This window comes from Giraffa tippelskirchi, chromosome 13, assembly GCF_054371585.1.
Source record: "Giraffa tippelskirchi isolate mGirTip1 chromosome 13, T2T-mGirTip1v1.2.pri, whole genome shotgun sequence".
NCBI lineage: Eukaryota > Metazoa > Chordata > Mammalia > Artiodactyla > Giraffidae > Giraffa > Giraffa tippelskirchi.
In genome coordinates, this window is record NC_137287.1 from 97,133,684 (window position 1) to 97,150,263 (window position 16,580).

The following is a 16,580-nucleotide window of genomic DNA, read 5'->3' on the forward strand; positions in this document are numbered from 1 at the left end:
ATAATCTATTTATCACTGAATGTTTGTTTCCTTTATTTTGCACAGGCTGTGGCTTTGCTTAAAGGATGTGACAAAAAATTTTAAAAAAATCTATGGTACACTGTATATATATTTTATATATAAATAATATGAAATTTATAATATATTTAAATGAAATTTATTATATATTTATCATATAATTATTTTTATATATTAAACATTACTGCATGTAATATAATAATTTTACCATAGGTTATAAAATTATAAGTGCAATTTTCCAATTTTATCATAGGTAACAAAATTATAAGTGCAATTTTCCAAAACAAATATCAAAATGCATTTAAGGACTTAAATTGACAAGTCAGAAAAATAATCTCTTGAAACCAGTTTGGAAACCCTTTCGGTCAGACATAGTCGGTGTAGACACTGAGGGTTCACAGTGTAACCGGGTCCTGAGGTGTGTGTGGATGCCTGAGCTGAGTGCTGACGGGTGGGGGTCATAGGGCTTGGAAAGCAGGGAGCCCCGGGGGTGACAGGATGGCTGGGGGACTGGCTAGGGCCGGGGGCACAGACCTGAGCGGAGTTGGGGGGCCGGGTATTGACTCTCCAGAGTAGCTTGCTGCCTGGAATGACCTGCACTGTCTCCTGAGACTCGGGCACTGTGTCCGCCACATCGCCATCAGCCTTCTCGGGGCCATCGTCCTGAAAGACACAGCACCCACTGCCCCCGGAGCCCTGGCAGACCCTCCCAAGCCCCCGAGAGAGCAGCAGGCACCACACTCCTGGTAGGGGAGCCCGTGTGGCCTCCTGAGCGTGACTGGATGTGGCAACACCTCCTCAGGTAGCCGAGGGCACCCCCAAGTGGTCCTCTCCCCACACGCTGCCCTTCTGCGCACATGGTGACTTCAGGGTGTCTCAGCATCTCTAGACTAAGCCCTAACTGGGGGTCACATCTCAATAGAAAAGTACAACTGCTACTTCCTTTTCGAAAGCAGTGGGACCTGGAGAAGAGTGGCTTTCAATTAGCTGTGAGGGAGATACTTAATTACAACGAGCACAGCCTGGCAGTCTTCCCCGCCTGCGGGGTACGCGGTGTGGCGCCAGAAGCTAAGTGAAGACACAGAACGGCAGTTTGCACCCCCATGAAATGCTCCCTCCTGTGACGTCACCCCGAGGGGCAACACAGCCAAGCAAACGCACTAAACATATCAGTAAACAGATTTAACATCTGCTGTATGGTCTTCAAATGGAACTTTACTTTTTTTTTTTAGTTTAAAGGAGTATTTTTAGAAAAGATGTCTAATAGCACCTGTGAAATATTACAATATAAAAAACCAACAGGGACATCCCAGGCTAAGTCCAGTGGCTACGACTCTGAGCTTCCCCTATAAGGGGCCCAGGTGTGACCCCTGGTCAGGGAACTAAGTTCCCAGACGCCACATGCCTCGTGGCTTGGCCAAAAACAAAACAAGAAACACTAACAATCTCAGCAGAAGTTGAATATTCTGTTAAACAGATATTGAACACCTCGGGTTTGGTACATTCTAATTTATCATCTAAAAAATGTGACACCTCTTTTGAACTATTGTCTCTAGTTTTAGGCTCAAGAAGAACTAGTCTTAAAATAATCAGTATTGGGTTTTATCACCTGGAACTCAGAACTAGAAACGCAGAAAGGACATCAACTTGCTTGTCTACTGGGTCTCAGCTAACAAGGTGCGGGGACAGGAGATGTATCAAGAAATATCCAGAAGGAAATGGAGGCACCCTCTGATTCTGCCAGGTAGGAGGGTGGGTAGAGGCACCCCAGCACCTAGCCATCCAGAATCAGTCAGACAAGCACCTTCGCTCTGAGAGACGGATTCTGTAATCCATCCCCTCCAGCTGGACCACAAAGGCACTGCCCGGCCAGGCCCCCTCACCCTCGCTGGGGCCTCCCCACGGCAGCCCCGTACCGGTTTCGTCTTCCGCAGGGAGTCCCCTCTTCTCTCCTGCTTCCTGAAGGACTCGTACGCGACAGGGTCTATGCCCCACAAGCACTCGGTCCACTTGCCATAGATCATGAAGAGCTTCTTTTTGCTGGAGGGAAAGGGAATTTTTAAAAGCAAGCAACAGTGATCATCAACCATTCATCCAGACACGCAGCACCCTAACTTGACCCAGAATCAATCCTCCTTGTCCATCTTCTTTTAAACCGTAGGATACTGCTGATGCACACATGCCGGCGGGAAGTTCCATCTCACTGTCACCACTTACAGCCTTTAGACTAACTCTTTACACTCCTCTGCCAAAGCAGGAAAGAGAAAACGGGTACAAGAACCTGAAGGGCTGAGGGAGGCAGATGGGGTGAGAACAAGTGTGTAACGTAATACCCTGTGAGCCTGATTGTCATTTTCTAAATATACTACATCTTTAAGTACCATGTGTCCTGCAGCCCCTTTTCTATATGTCCTATAAACAACCCTCCCCACATTCAGCTGCTGCTGCCTCTTCAGCTCCATAACCTGGAGTCAGACCCCCATCACTGTCTGCCCACAGCCTCTAGAGACGGTGTTCTGCCTGACTCCCAGGGAACAATGCACGCTGTGCCTCGTGCTCCTTTCCTGCATCTTCCTGGGGGAGCGCGGAGTTGACCACGTGCTCCTGGAAGGCTGTGCTGGCAGCCAAGGGCCATGCTGGGAGGGCACCTGTGCCTCAGAGGCTGGGCCTGGAGGGTGGCAGGCGGGGACACATGGCCAGTCCTCTCCAATTTGGGATGAAAAACCAGAAACTCGGAGCTGGGTTGGTGCAGGTGGGTGTCCACTGCTGCAGCCCGTGTCTGTGGGCCAGCTGACCGCAGTCTCTCTCTGGGCTGACTCCGCAGGGCTGGTCGATGCCAGTTCCCCTAACAGGACTGCTGTCCTGTGAAGCCACACGCCAAGTCCCAACAGATTTCAAGGGGCGAAGTGGTCAGAGTCCTAAATCTAAAGGTACCTAAGGGATTTGAACAGGTGAACATCTGACACCCAACAGAGTGGGATAGAGCAAAAGCACCCACTGCTTTACACTAGGAACTATTTCTGCCTGAAAATGTACATATTTTAGGAGCTGAAAGGAATCTTATGGCTGCTATGTGGTCCAAGTCACTTGATGGAAAAAAAAAAAGAGAGAGAGAGAAACTGAGACCCAACACATAGTGTAACTAACCCAAAGGGGGGAAGAATCCCCCAAACTTGTTAAAATACTACCGGTCATTTCTTTGCTTACAGAAACTTGAACAAGTCCCAGACTTCCCAACAGGAATGAAAAAATCATGTGGGAAAGGATGCCCGTAAACGAGTGTTTGGGTTTTGCCTGACAACCATATTGAGCCCAGCAGAGAGAGCAAAACATGAGGTCAGATTCTAAAACCGTGACTTCTGCAGAGACACATGCACCAACTGGGCACCTGTGACCCGACCTGCATGGGGATATACCTTTTGTCTTGAATGTACCCCTCCACTTTGTGAAGTTCTTTCCCAAACAGTCCACACGGTTTAAAGTGAAGCACACACTTATCTCCAGTCCTGCAGGGAAGACAAACACAGGCTTCTGTTGTGGATGGGAAATGTCCAGAAAAGGCGAATCAAGGGGGTAGGGAAAGAGAGGAGAGAGAGATGGACGGGGAGATAGAGAGGGAGAGACCGAGAGTGAGGGGAAGATGGGGAGATAGCAGGGGAGAGAGGGGAGCAAGTGAGAGCTCATACAAGGGGCTCCCCAGGGCGGGGCAGCATCAGGACCGCATGGACATCCCAGGGACCTTTCCAGGGGACAGAAAGCTTCAAGTACTGCCTGGTGCTGATGGTTACACAATTCGGTAGATTTACTAAAAATCATTTACATGTCTACTTTAAATGGGTGGATTTTATGACATGTAAATTATATCTTAACAAAGCTGTTAAAAAACAAAGCAAACCAGCCATGAACTTCCAACAATAAGGCCTGACAAACTGGACAGTGGTCACTGTTTTCACTAGGAAATCACACCATTCTTGAGTGTAGTTTAAAACTTCAAACTAAACCAACCATTGTGACTAAAAACACAGAAATAACAACATGGAGCACTAACGATGACTTTGACCAGTGCCGACCAGAATCAGATCCAACTGCACCACGTGTGGTATCTCGCAGCCAGTGTGGCCCGTCTGGAACCAAGCATACTGGCGACCAGGGAGGGCCCCGGGGAGCTGAGGGCAGCATGAATACACAGCTGAACGCCAGTGGCCGGTGCTCTGGGCGCCCCATTGCCACCCTGACTCGCAGCGTCTCAGCATTGGGCCCGTTACCTGTGGTTTAAAATCTCCACTGTCCCATACTGCTCTATCCAGAGCTTGCCGATAATCACATTGTGGACACAGCACGTAGGGTTGGTCCAGGTGTATGCCTCCTTATGTCTGAAATACGCCAGAGAGCAGAGACACCGCGTGACCCCAGAAGCCAAGTCCCAGACGGAATCACAACATAATTGACTGAAAGCTGCAGAAGGGCACAGCACAGCTTTGAACTCCTGAGCAGGGGCTACTTCTTTAGCATTCGTTTGAAATGTCCTTTGTAGTATCAACAAAGCTTTCTATTTAAACGTGGAGACAAGTTAATCAGCAATAAAAGGCTGACAAAGACAAGAGGTTTCCTGTGAAGTTGTCAACAGAACAGCCCCATTACCCACCCATGCCCTGCGGGAACCGTGAGGCCCCTAGCGACCCTGGGCCCTGGCCTTCTGGGGCCAACATGAGGCGGGGTGGGTCCTGGGGTGCAAATGCCTTTCCCATCAGTCAGGCCTCTTGCTCCCTAGCTGGGCTTCCCCAAGGAGAAAAGAAACCCCACAAACAGGCAGTGAGCAGAGGGCCAGACTCATGTCTCAAGGGAGGCTGTGTCAGAGCCACAGTTGAGGGCAAAAACCAGCCCAGGGCACAAGCATTTCACGAGGAACACTGGGAACTTCTTGAATGTCCTGGGAACCCAAAACGTTCATTGACAAGGCTTACAACCCTGCAGCTCCCAGTGCCCCACCCCAGAAAGCCAAGAGCAGGTGACCAGGAGGGGCTGCCCTGGTCTGCAGGGGTCTGGGGTGGAGACTGGGGAGACCACGCTCCTCCGGCCAGGTGGGGCTCACAGGATGACATCCAAACACAAATGACATCCAAAGCTCCCCCGGAGCTGCAGGCAGCAAGGTTCGTGCTTCAGGGAGCCGGCTGTGCCCCTCAGCCTGGACCGTCCACAATGGGTTTGCAGTGCCAGGGGGCTGCTAGAGACTCAGTTTCTGCCTGGAGGGTCTTTGATCAACGTCAGATTGGGCATGTCTGGATTTAAATCGATTTAAAGGTATGCAGGCATCCTTGAAGACGGTCCCTCCATTCTCTTCCCCTCCTGGAGTTCAGACCCTTGACCATGGCTGGTCTGTGTGACCACAGCACGTGCACGTAGGCTGTGGTCACTTCTGAGGTCAGGTGATAAAGGACACTTCTATCCTGGGGCACCTCTCCTTGGTCCCTAGCTCTGGGGGGTGCCAGTCTCCAGCTGCACAGCCGTACAGAGCAGGGGGCGGGGCAAGTAACCCAGGTCTCCGCCAGTGGCCAGGGAAGGGAGTGCGGGAGCAGAGGTTCTGCCTGGTTGTCTTCAGGGGTTCGTCCAGCCCGCACCCCGGCTGCACCAGCACAGCACCCCAACAGAGCCCCCACATCACCCCCAATACCACGTGAGAACAGGGTTGTTTCAGGCTCTGAGTTGGGCTGTCACACAGCAGGGGATGACGACCATGACCAGGGACTGAACTGCAGAGACCAGGGGAGAAAACACAGGACCCAACCCAATCCTGTAAGGAGGACACCCCCTGCCCCAGGAACCATTGCCCCAAAGAGGCTTCCAGGCTCCCTGGAGGAGGGTCCTGCGCTGCAAGGCTGCCTGCCTGGCAGAACACTGTGGCCCCTGCACCGCACAGTTCCCCACTCACTTGAGCAGCTCCAGTGTGATGGTGCCGCGGGGCTCTGCCTCCACACTCTTCCCCCAGAACTTGAGCTTCGGATAGATGGAGCCATGAAACAGGAAGTCCTGGTGGAGGCCCTCGGAGTAGAACGCACTGATCGGGGGGTGGTGGCTGACCTGCTCGGATATGAATCTGAACCCTAAGTCTTCCCTGGGAGCAAAAATGAGGAAAAGAAAGGAAGGGGCGGGAGAGACAGCCAAAGGGCCTTGTGAGTGACAGCAAAGCCCATAAAGTCGGCCCAGCGCCCCCCTCCCCAGGGAAGCCCACAGCTCAGCACCCACATGTGGGGTGGAGGACCCACAGAGCCCCTGACCCCCATGTCTGGGAGAGGTGCTGGGATAAGGGGACCACACAAGCTGCCACACGTGGCAGAAACATCTGACACGGCTCTCCAATGTCACACTTGGCCTAATAGTGACCACACACACACACTGTGCCCCCGGGGCCATCATCAACACACAGAACAAGCAACTGTGCGGAGAGGCCTCCTGCCCTGACCCTCTGCCCAGCCCAGTGCTCATAGGACCAGCGACTCAGAGGCCTGACAGCAAACTGTCTCCTGAGTCCTCGAGGTACACCCACTGCCCAGCAAACCCAGAGTAGGACTGTCCAGCCTCCTTTCAAAGCTCCCAGGATGTTTGTGATGAAATGTCTTATGCCCCAAGATATTCCTGGCCAGGAAACAGGATTTTTAGTACACTCTCTTTTTCAATAAAAATGTCAGTTTTTAATTGTTCCAGAACTCTGAATACACCTACAGCTATAGTCATTAAAAATTATAAAAGCTCAACCACATAATTACTAACTTAACTGGAATCAGAATTTCCAATCATTACAGAGGAAGGAAAGTTGAAAAATTAGATTTTAAAAGGTTGCCTACCAAGGTATGTAATTTACAAAATGAATACTTGTCTAAGAACATAAAGTGTTATTTTTAGTTATCCATGAGCAAGCTCTAGGGACAAAACGATACTGGTGAGTGGCCAGTTTAGTTACATTGCCCAAACAGGAAGATGGCTGTCTCACACGCGTGGCACGCAGCAGACACCGGAAGCGTGACTGGGAAATTGCGGCCTGAATGTAGAGATTGTGTCAGTGTTCCCTACCAGTCTGTGAGGCTAGTTCAGCCCTGAACTATGCTTCTGAAAGAGATGGACACTGGGCTGTCACTACATTCAGCACCTTGGAGGGCTTGCATGTTTTTAATCCCCCTGCTTACTTTCTGTTGTTTGGAACTCTTAAGGTACTGTGCTTTGATTTCTCTTTTCAGATATTTCAATGATGCTCTTAATATGCACAAATGCCAAAAACTATCTAACAGCTACATAAGGGCAGAATCTCGAATAACGGACTAGAGTATGCTGACCAGAGGGAGGAAGCTCTTGCTCAAGAGGAATATCTAAGGAACATCTACACGAATTCCAGATACAAGTGTCTCCCTGAGACTGACCTTCAGGCCAGCCTTCCCCTGCCTGGGCTTCAGCTTCCCTGTTTCTCAAAGGAGAGGGCTGTGCCTTATGGTCCCTCTTGCTGTGACCTGCCACAGCCCCAGGCCACTTGCTGCACTCCTGTCGTTTACAAGGCCCCTGGCAGCACACAGCACGCTTTCTCCTAACTCATCCGGCTTTCTCGAGGAAAATGAGATGTGGAGAAGGGGTCCTCCAGCACCCAGTGCCAGCCAGCCTCTAAAGCACACTAAAACCTAGGAGGACCCCCACACAGGCCCTGTGCACAGAGGGGCCGCTGCTGAGCCATCCAGGATGAGCCAGAAACGGTGGAATCTGAAACTGGCATGAATGCTGCCTCCCCACCTGGGAAGAGATGTACGTGCAGGCTGCCTGCATCACTAAGATGACAACTCCTCCCCGAACGGTCTGAAAGCAGCGCTCACACACACACCTCCGCACACACTGTAAACTCTGACATATCTGAAGGGCCCATTCTCAGCCGACAAGCACCCCCACACCCCAGCATCATCTACTCACCGCTGGAAAGACTCAACCGTTAACAACACATATGCACAGAAGGACCCAGCAACTACAGCCAGAAGTTTGTGGTTCTTTGAATCCAAGATTAGTCACACAATACAGCACTGTTTTATAAAGATGCTGCAAATTACATTAGGCCACGCAGACATGCCCACACACACAAGCACCCGGCAGCCCTACACCTTGCCATCCCCTCTCTGTTCCTGAACCTAACCTAAACCACACGTTTAGGTTACGTCCTGAACCTAAACCACACATCCTGGCCATCCCCTCTCCATTCCTGAACCTAATGCAGTCTTCAGTTTTCAACTCGGTTTCTCACAAGGGTTCTGTTATGCCATTAACACAATGTGAACCATCTTTCCACTCGCAGGAAGCTCCTCAATTCAGTTGCCTGGAGACATCCATGCTGCACAAGGACCCTCCTCATCCATCACCAGAGTCCTGTGCCTGAGACACCACGAGGGCCCCGTCCGCTTACCTGATGAGCTCATACGTCTCCCCCAAGAGCGGGTTGAAGGGCTTGCCGGTCCTCTCCCACTGGGAAGCTACAGCCGAAACCGCAAAGGCCGCCACAGACTGGAAGCAACCACAGGCCAGTGAGGGGGTGGCGACCATGAGGATGTGCGAGCCGAGGGCTGGGGTGGCACCCAGACACGCGTTTGGGGTGACTTCTCAGTCTCCCGCTGGTAATGTGTGTGAAACCACAGAACTTCCGGGGAAATGCTGTTTATCACCCACCACTTCCTCAAAGCCACAGACAGGAGGAACTCTGCCATCTCCCCCCCAAGTTGGGGCCTGCCCTGCAGGCTGTCTATCACACATATGTGCACACGCATGCACGTGCACACACTTGCATGGGACGGTGGTGCTGAAAGGACCCAAGAGGGACCAACTGCCAGCCCCACACCCCCCTGCAGCCCCACAGGCCCAATCGACAGGAGGCAAAGACCACACCCGTGGAGAATGTGCTGTGGCAAATGACTTGGCTGTTGGGCGGGACAGCTCCCCAAAGTCAATGTGAGGCGCTCTGGCCCTGCTCCCAGACGTCCTACTGCTGAGGGCCCGGGTCCCTGCCCCCATGTGGCCAATCAGATCAAGTCATGTTCTTAACTGCTATGGTCTGCATGCAGCCAGGCACAGTGCCAGGTGCCCCCTGAAGTGAGCCTGCCACCCACCTGCATCCTTTCCAGGGACTGGGGCTGGCGGGAAGCTCTGTGAATTAGGTACACATGTTCCATGTACTCTGTGATCCGCTGCAGGAAACTCAGGGGCTCATTGAAGGCTATGGGCATCGTGATCTTGGACAGCTCCTAGGAGAGGCCAGAAGAGGACCCGCTCGCTCCATTAGCAGCAGGCTCTCCCCACACCCACCCCTGCTCCGAGCACTGCTTCTTAAGAGTCACAGCCGCCTGCACCAGACGAGATGGTGGAGGCCCCACGGGAAGTCTGGCTGTCTGAACTTACCAAGCCAATGCACTTCTTCAATATGCTCCACACGCTGAAGTCGCTTCTGGTAAACATCGGGGCAGGCAGAGATGTCCTGCAAAGGAGCGACCAGAGCAACACATGTGTTTCAACAATGTGAGAGTCACTTAGAATGGATGGCTCTGCTCAGTGGCCCTTGTCTTTCACCTTTTCTAAGCATTAGTGTTTCTCTATGCTGGCTCGCTAGTGGAGGAAAAAAGGACCAGACTGCTGCGGAAGTCCCAGAGAGAGCTTTCTGCACCAAATATTGGGGGGCCTCCTGGGAAATGATCACAGCCACACGAACGGCCTTCCCCCATGGAGCTGGGGAGTCAGGTCGCTGCACCCCTACCCCGGGGCAGCTGGGGGCCAGGAGCCAGAAGCAGCTGCAGGACCATGGACAGAGGTCAGACAGGAAGGAGTCCCATTCAGAAAACACCTCAGAAACCAGCTCTCAGACCCCTCTGAAGCCTGTGCTTGTCTTTCCTGAGGTCCTGCGCGGCCATGACATGACAGGCCCTGGCTGTAAGGGGCCACGAGGAGGGTGGGCAAGGCCCAAGGATGGCCCTGCGTGTAGATAGGAGTGAGGGCAGGAGCTGACGAGATGGAGAAGAAGAGGGCCCGGGCCCGGGCCCGGGGCACAGAGCAGACAGAGCCCCAACGAGGGAAAAGCCAGGGCACCAAGGACCCCATGAGGCTGGGACCTCTGGCAATGGGCGGGGTTGCCCCGGAGAGAGGCACAGGGGCAGGTGTCACCCTTAGAGGAGACCCTTACAGTCCACGGTCCCAACTAACACACTGGAGAGAGAAAGGGCTGCTGGCACCCTCACTCAGGGCCATGTGTCCACTGCCTGGGAGCTTTAAGAAGAGGGGAGGTAGAGGATCAGACCTGTCTAGAAATGGTGAAATCTGGGCGAGAAGTAGGCACAGAAGGTGCCCACAGGAGGCCCACTGTGGGAGGGACAGGCCGGGACACAGGAGCTGGCAGAGCTGAAGGCATCCAAGACACATCTCCAGAGGCCAGCAAGTCAGGTTGGGGGAAGGATTTGGGAGGAAGGGGGGTGCGGCACCAGGGCCAGCTTGAGCCAGATTCTGGGGTTTGGGGGACGGGGCGCTGACGGCTGAGCCCAGGCCATGAGAGCAGGCAGGAGGTGCTCTGGCAGCTCAGGGTCCCGCTGGGTCCAGTGCAGGGCAGAGGTTGGGGTGAAGGTGGGCTCCCTGAGTGGACAGAGGCCACTGCCACCATCCCAGGGGCTCCACCTGCTTCTTGTCTGTCCTACCTGAGTCTTCCCTTCTGTTGGTGAATTCGAGTCACTGTCACTGGAGTCTGCTCACATGAGAACCCAGTGGTGGTGGAGAGAGAATGGAATGTGGTCTCGCTGCACCAAACAACCCTCAGAAACTCTTGGGGTCAGAGGTCAGTGTGTGGAAAGAGAATGCAGGTAGATCTGCATGAAGCCAGCAGGATGGTCTGGTAACAGTGAAGGCAGGCTGTGTGCAAACACCAGGGCCCCCTGGAGCTCAGTCCCTCAACCCGGAGCAGGCACAGCCACCTCATCAGCTTATGGACAGGGGTCAAGTTGAGGAAGCACCATCACTGATCTGCAGGGGCCACCCAGAGGCTGGCTGAACAGGCCCTGGATCTGCCCAGTGATGCTGGACAGGACGTTTTCAGCTCGCAACCTGCACCCACGGCATATCTGGGGCAAGTGAGGACAGGGGTGCTGGAAGACACTAAGATGTACCCGCGGGACAACCTACCTGTGCTTCTGAATCCCATTCTCCTGAGGAGGCCTGTCCCCAACTTTTCCGATCCCATTACTTTTGCTGGTGTCCACATGAATCACGCCAGTGAGTCTCTGATTCGCCTCTGAAAATTCCCCGGAAGAGTTATCAGAGTCAAAGCCTGCGTGAGACAAGCAGAGGGTGACATGGCAGGACTTCACCTCTAAGGATTCTCACTGAAAGCAGAAAACCTGAAGCTCTTAAGTGTTTCTAATGGACACAGTCAGAGTAATTAACTCCACTTGCCAATAGCTGCAGACGGAAGTGGAGAAAGAGGACTGCTCCTGGGGTCTCTCCAAGGAGGACCCCACCCTGCCACCCACACTGCACGCTCCATGGTCCTTTCCATGTGGGGCGGCCCCAGGGCACTAGGTCATCGATGACTCATGTCCTCTGGGGTGGTCACACCTAACTCAGGCCACAACACCCTCCTCCTCTGTCCATGTTTGAGGTCAAACTCTGTGTCATGTTCTGAAACATATCTGCTGTAGTATTTCTAAGACCAAGCACCACGCCAACGCACCAGCAGAACCTAGCCAACCTACGAACAATAACCCAAACCGTGGATGATGGATGTGAACCCAGAGAGTACACGGTACACAGAAAACTTGGGGAAAATGACCCATGAGGACTAACGTGAAACACAGGCAGCCGTCTCCTGGCCCGTCCAGTCCCCAAGGAAGAAGGTCACAACCCTGGGCAGACCTCTGGGTCTTCTCCACTGCGAAGGCTTTTTCCGAAGTGACCAGTGACCAGGGACAAGGGAAGTGTGTTTCCTTTTTCTCAGTCAGTTCAGTCCTGAAATATGTGAGTTCAGCTCCAGGGCAAGCCTGGAGGGAGCTGGGGCTGCCAGGCGAGTCATTCCAGCTGGAGCAGGGGCTCCTGACCGCTGACCCCCAGCAATCAGCCCACAGGGAGCATAGGGTGGGCTCCCATAACAGCCCCTCATTTCTGAGTGGAAAGTGGGGCCCAGCGTGAAAGACCTGGGTGGCTGCTGCCACACACAAAACGTAAACCACCTTGCCACTGATAAGCTTCCTTGAGAAAATGCAAAAATACCTTCTTTCTCATTCTTCTCTATTGACAGATCCACAAAATGTAGTAGCACTGAAACCGATGACACAATGAATTTGAAAGGATATATTAAAAATGATCAATATCTTCTGAAATAGCCTATCACCTCTAGTTTTTGCTAACCATCCCCAAAGTGACACCTGCTGATCCCCAGCATAAACGTGGGTCTAAACATAGCCTGAAACGGTCCCAGCTTAGGGACAGGTATCCCTGTATTCCTCGGGTCTGAGAATCTAGGCCACTGTTAAGTAGAAAGTTCATTTAGATCACAGCCCTGGGGTGGGCCCCAGAAAACAAGGCAGCTTCTCCCTCACAAGTGCCTGAAGTCTTGTCTCAGGTGAAGCCGACGCTCCATAATAGCTTCATCATCTTAATACACAACGTTTCTTGTTATTACACAAAGAGAAAATACAGAACAGCCAAGGAGCAAGCTGAAAGCATCTATAATCTGATCACTTAAGAGATACTCATCTTTGACAGGTCAGTCTGACTTTTTACAGCCCTTCATCTGTAAATATTCTCATGTGCTTTATTTAAAACCTTTCAATTGAAAGGTACTGATTCTTATAGGGAATAACTGCCCATTGAAGTCATCCATTTCGGAGAAGGCAATGGCACCCCACTCCAGTACTCTTGCCTGGAAAATCCCATGGACGGAGGAGCCTGGTAGGCCACAGTCCATGGGGTCGCTAAGAGTCGGACACGACTGAGCGACTTCACTTTCACTTTTCCCTTTCATGCACTGGAGAAGGCAATGGCACCCCACTCCAGTGTTCTTGCCTGGAGAATCCCAGGGACGGCGGAGCCTGGTGGGCTGCCGTCTGTGGGGTCGCACAGAGTCGGACACGACTGAAGCTACTTAGCAGCAGCAGCAGCAGCAGAAGTCATCCATTTAGTAACTGCTGGGTTTAAATATGTTTTAAACTAGAGTCACAAAGACCGACTCTAAGAGAGGGAAGTACTCACTGGGCATTTCATTGCACTGGGAGACTTCAGATTTTTCATCTTCCTGTTGCTTGTTTGGGAACCAAAGGACTGAAGTGAGAAACTGTTTTCACCGAGACACCTGTTTCCTCTGCCTCCATCTCAGGGACTTGCGGAAGGTCCCGCCATGTGGAGAGGCAGGGATGGAGTCATACACACATGGCATCCCACATAGCTCAGGGCCTCTCCAGGGAATGCCCTTCAGGAGAGCCAGTTACACTGGTCCCAGTAAGAGGGCACCTCCAGGAGGCTCCTGGGTGAGAGGGTCTCACTGAGGTCGGGCTCTTTTGGTTTCAGACGTGGTCCCTCTGCCAGGGCCAGGTAGACTGAGGGCGTGATTCCCCGACAACCAGCCGCTAGGTGGAATTCAGCTGCTAATAATCACTGATGAGCGGGTGGTTGAACAGACAACACACTTCCCAGGAAAACATGTCTACAGGGAACATAATAGCTATGAAAGCTCGGGAGATGCTCAGTGGTTCAGCGAGGGGAGCAGAATGCCGGCTCCTCCTGGGGTTTCGGACGAGAGTAAGTCGATCACCTGGGGCTGCTGGCCCTCAACTGCTCCAGCCCTTCCCTCGGGAGAAGTATGGCCAATGAACGCAGGCAGTGTGGGGCAGGGCTCCACCAGGGCTCCAGGTGTCCCGGCGGGGACAGCACAGGTGTCTGGGAACAGCGACCACCACCAGGCAAGAGCCTCCTATCGTGCTGGGCACCACGCTCTCTCAGCACCAACCATGGTAGAGCCTCTCTGACAGCACTGGGGAGATTATCAGTGAAGAACCTGGCGGCAGTAACATTTCAGAGCCGCTGTTTCTATGTCCCCACATCCGAGAGCAGGCCGTGGACTGGAAGAGTCCCCTGAAGTCCATCTCCACCAATAAGACCCCTCAGCAAGAAAAGCAAAGTGATGCTCCAAGTGCTGACAAGTGGGTGGAGGGCAGACAACTGGGGATCGGGGGCATCTTGAACTTGAGTTTGGGGCCCCTTCAGGAGATGACAGGAGGAGGAGGGGCTTCTCTAAGCAAATGTGGCCTGACCCAGCCTGGCCTCTCCTGCCCCCCACCCCCTGCCACCCGTCATTCACACACACACAAAACACCCACCCCACCATACACTCCGCCCCACTAGCCTGGGTACCAGCGTTCACAATGGTGTTTGAAAAGCGAAACAGAACTGCACTTTTTTTTTTTTTAGAACTGAACTTATAACACAGCAAGAGTTGCTGTGGAAGCAGATAATCTACTATTCTTTGGTAGACTTTAAGTGGTGCAAAACAAGATATAGTTATAAGACAGGACAGTAAAGTTTTGATCATTATAAACAATATAAGGATGTTGACTATCTCATTCAGGAGCCAAATAAAAATATTTACACCCCAGGGCAACCCTTTCAAAGACTGAAACACACAGTTGCCCTTTCATGTTATCTCCTGTGGTCCGAAGTGGATGTCTTCCTCCAAATCTGGTCCAGGACAAGTGCTTTTCCTGGGAACACGTCACCCTTCTCTCCGCATGGCTCTTCCAGGCCATCCTCACATCCCCAGGCTATGTCTGAGGCTGGGGTCTGAGGGCTTCGCGCTCACGACCTGGCCTCTGTCGGCACCCCCTCTGCTTACCTGTGACGGCATCGAAGAACTCCTCCTCTCCGTTCATCCTTCAGCAGCCAGGCGTCCGCCGCCTGATCCAGACGGTCCTCTACTCAATCATTGTACTGAATCTACATCGACAGTGTAAGAAATTTCACACTGTGAACTTTTTAAGGTAAAAATCCAATAGGCACTGGAGACCTACAGGGGAAAAAAAGTTTTGGGTGTATTCAGCTTTCAGAGGTTGTATCGTTTAGAAACATTTTAAAAATACCCATTCACTATCCTTGAGTTCATCTCAATTACATCTGAGCAAAGAAGTAAAAGGAATGACCTCACACAAGAGGAAACAGTCACATCTCTGTCCATCAGTGGACACCACTATCTGAAGTTACTTTAAAAGCCACTGTCCACAGCTGTATAAGGAGCACTGAAATGACTAATCTGGGGTCACGTGGACAGTTCAAAAGGCCAATTAGTGAAAGTGAGGCATCCACACGTCAAGGCCCGAACATACCTTTGCCACTGCATATCTTCACCAGAAGCTGGAAAAAGTGGTTATAAATAATGCCAAGTTCTGTTAAAACATTTATTCCACGTCAACCTGAAACCAATTTTCAATTCTGGAGAATTAAGACTGCTGTGTAAGTTCGCTGTCCTCAGCATAAACTGTAATCAACTTAAATTTTCTCAAAATTATTTTAGCTCAATATTTTAGAACTCATGCATATTAACTTCTCCCTTATGAAGCACAGTGTTTCATCAATGGCAAGAGACTGTCCCCACTGGTTTGACGTTCTGGAAAATCAGCAGAGACCCACGGTTCATTCACTGTGTGAGGCGGGCACAGGACTGAGCACTCCCCTCTAGTTCTGAGAGCGGTTCCAAAGGAACCGGTGGCCCCTAGTCCTTGGAGCGGCCACATGGCACCTAGTGTCACCTCCAAAGTGTTCATCTCGGGCTCCATCCTGAGCACAGGTGAACGTCTATGTCATACAACCAACTGGGGTTGGGTTTTCCATCCTTCCTCCCCCCAAGAAGCTCTTTCAGAGTTTCCTTTCCTTCCCCACCTTCCTAACCTGCTGGCAGAACCACACCCGGGCAGCTTCAGGAAACACCCATTCAAAGCCTCAATCAGTCATCCATGCTGGTTCTGTTTTCCTTTCGGCAAATTAGAGAAGTTATTGCTCACTTCTGACTCTTCTCTGATGTGACAGGCCCAATCTACAACATCCAACATCACACTCGGGCTCCAGAAGCCATGAAGAGGAACGAGGGTTCCCTGGAGGAGAAATGGCTGAGCCCAGAACTGGGGTCCCTCTAGAGGCAGCAGGAAGCTGGCAAGACTACTTGAGTCAGGTCAAAAGGCTCAGACAAACCTGCAGAGGCTCCACTGCAACAGCAGGTTCCTGTGAGCCCTGAGAACAGCCAGAGTAGTCACCCCACACATTTAAGTCCCCGGGTTCACCGAGATGCTGAAAAAGAAATCGACTGGTCACCACTGGATGGATGATGCCAACACGTTCTGAAAACCAGGACATGCAGGAAAGCATCAAGCCTTTGAGCTGCCTTCCTGTGCAGGCTCTCTGTCCCACTTTTTGAGGCGTTCCTGCTGATCCATGAAGGACCGGGCTGTGTCCATTCTGTGCAACCCTGACGAAGTCCAATGTCTGGGTGCTGGCTACCCACGGCCATGCCATCACAGACCCACATG

The 16,580-nt window shown here is 52.1% G+C and overlaps 1 protein-coding gene and 1 long non-coding RNA gene across 7 annotated transcripts in view; one reads left to right on the plus strand and one right to left on the minus strand.

The window, feature by feature from the left end:
* The window catches only part of OSBPL2 (oxysterol binding protein like 2), a 36,051-nt gene that overhangs the window by 2,932 nt on the left and 16,539 nt on the right, over positions 1 to 16,580 (minus strand). For 2 of the 6 annotated variants that reach the window (XM_081561107.1, XM_081561106.1), the window contains exons 2-11: positions 14,897 to 15,067; positions 11,197 to 11,305; positions 9,436 to 9,511; positions 9,147 to 9,281; positions 8,450 to 8,547; positions 5,948 to 6,130; positions 4,284 to 4,391; positions 3,435 to 3,524; positions 1,935 to 2,058; positions 553 to 681 (exon numbers count right to left, since the gene is read on the minus strand). In XM_081561107.1, coding sequence (XP_081417233.1) covers positions 553 to 681; positions 1,935 to 2,058; positions 3,435 to 3,524; positions 4,284 to 4,391; positions 5,948 to 6,130; positions 8,450 to 8,547; positions 9,147 to 9,281; positions 9,436 to 9,511; positions 11,197 to 11,305; positions 14,897 to 14,933 — 1,089 coding nt within the window. In that variant the 5' untranslated portion in view covers positions 14,934 to 15,067. Of the gene's footprint in view, positions 1 to 552; positions 682 to 1,934; positions 2,059 to 3,434; positions 3,525 to 4,283; positions 4,392 to 5,947; positions 6,131 to 8,449; positions 8,548 to 9,146; positions 9,282 to 9,435; positions 9,512 to 11,196; positions 11,342 to 14,896; positions 15,068 to 16,580 lie in introns of all 6 variants that reach the window. The other 4 variants (XM_081561105.1, XM_081561103.1, XM_081561109.1 and 1 more) reach the window with 2 other exon arrangements.
* On the plus strand, positions 6,434 to 12,384 carry LOC145533542 (uncharacterized). Its single transcript, XR_014074151.1, has 2 exons — positions 6,434 to 6,552; positions 7,251 to 12,384. It is a non-coding gene; the product is annotated as an uncharacterized LOC145533542 (long non-coding RNA).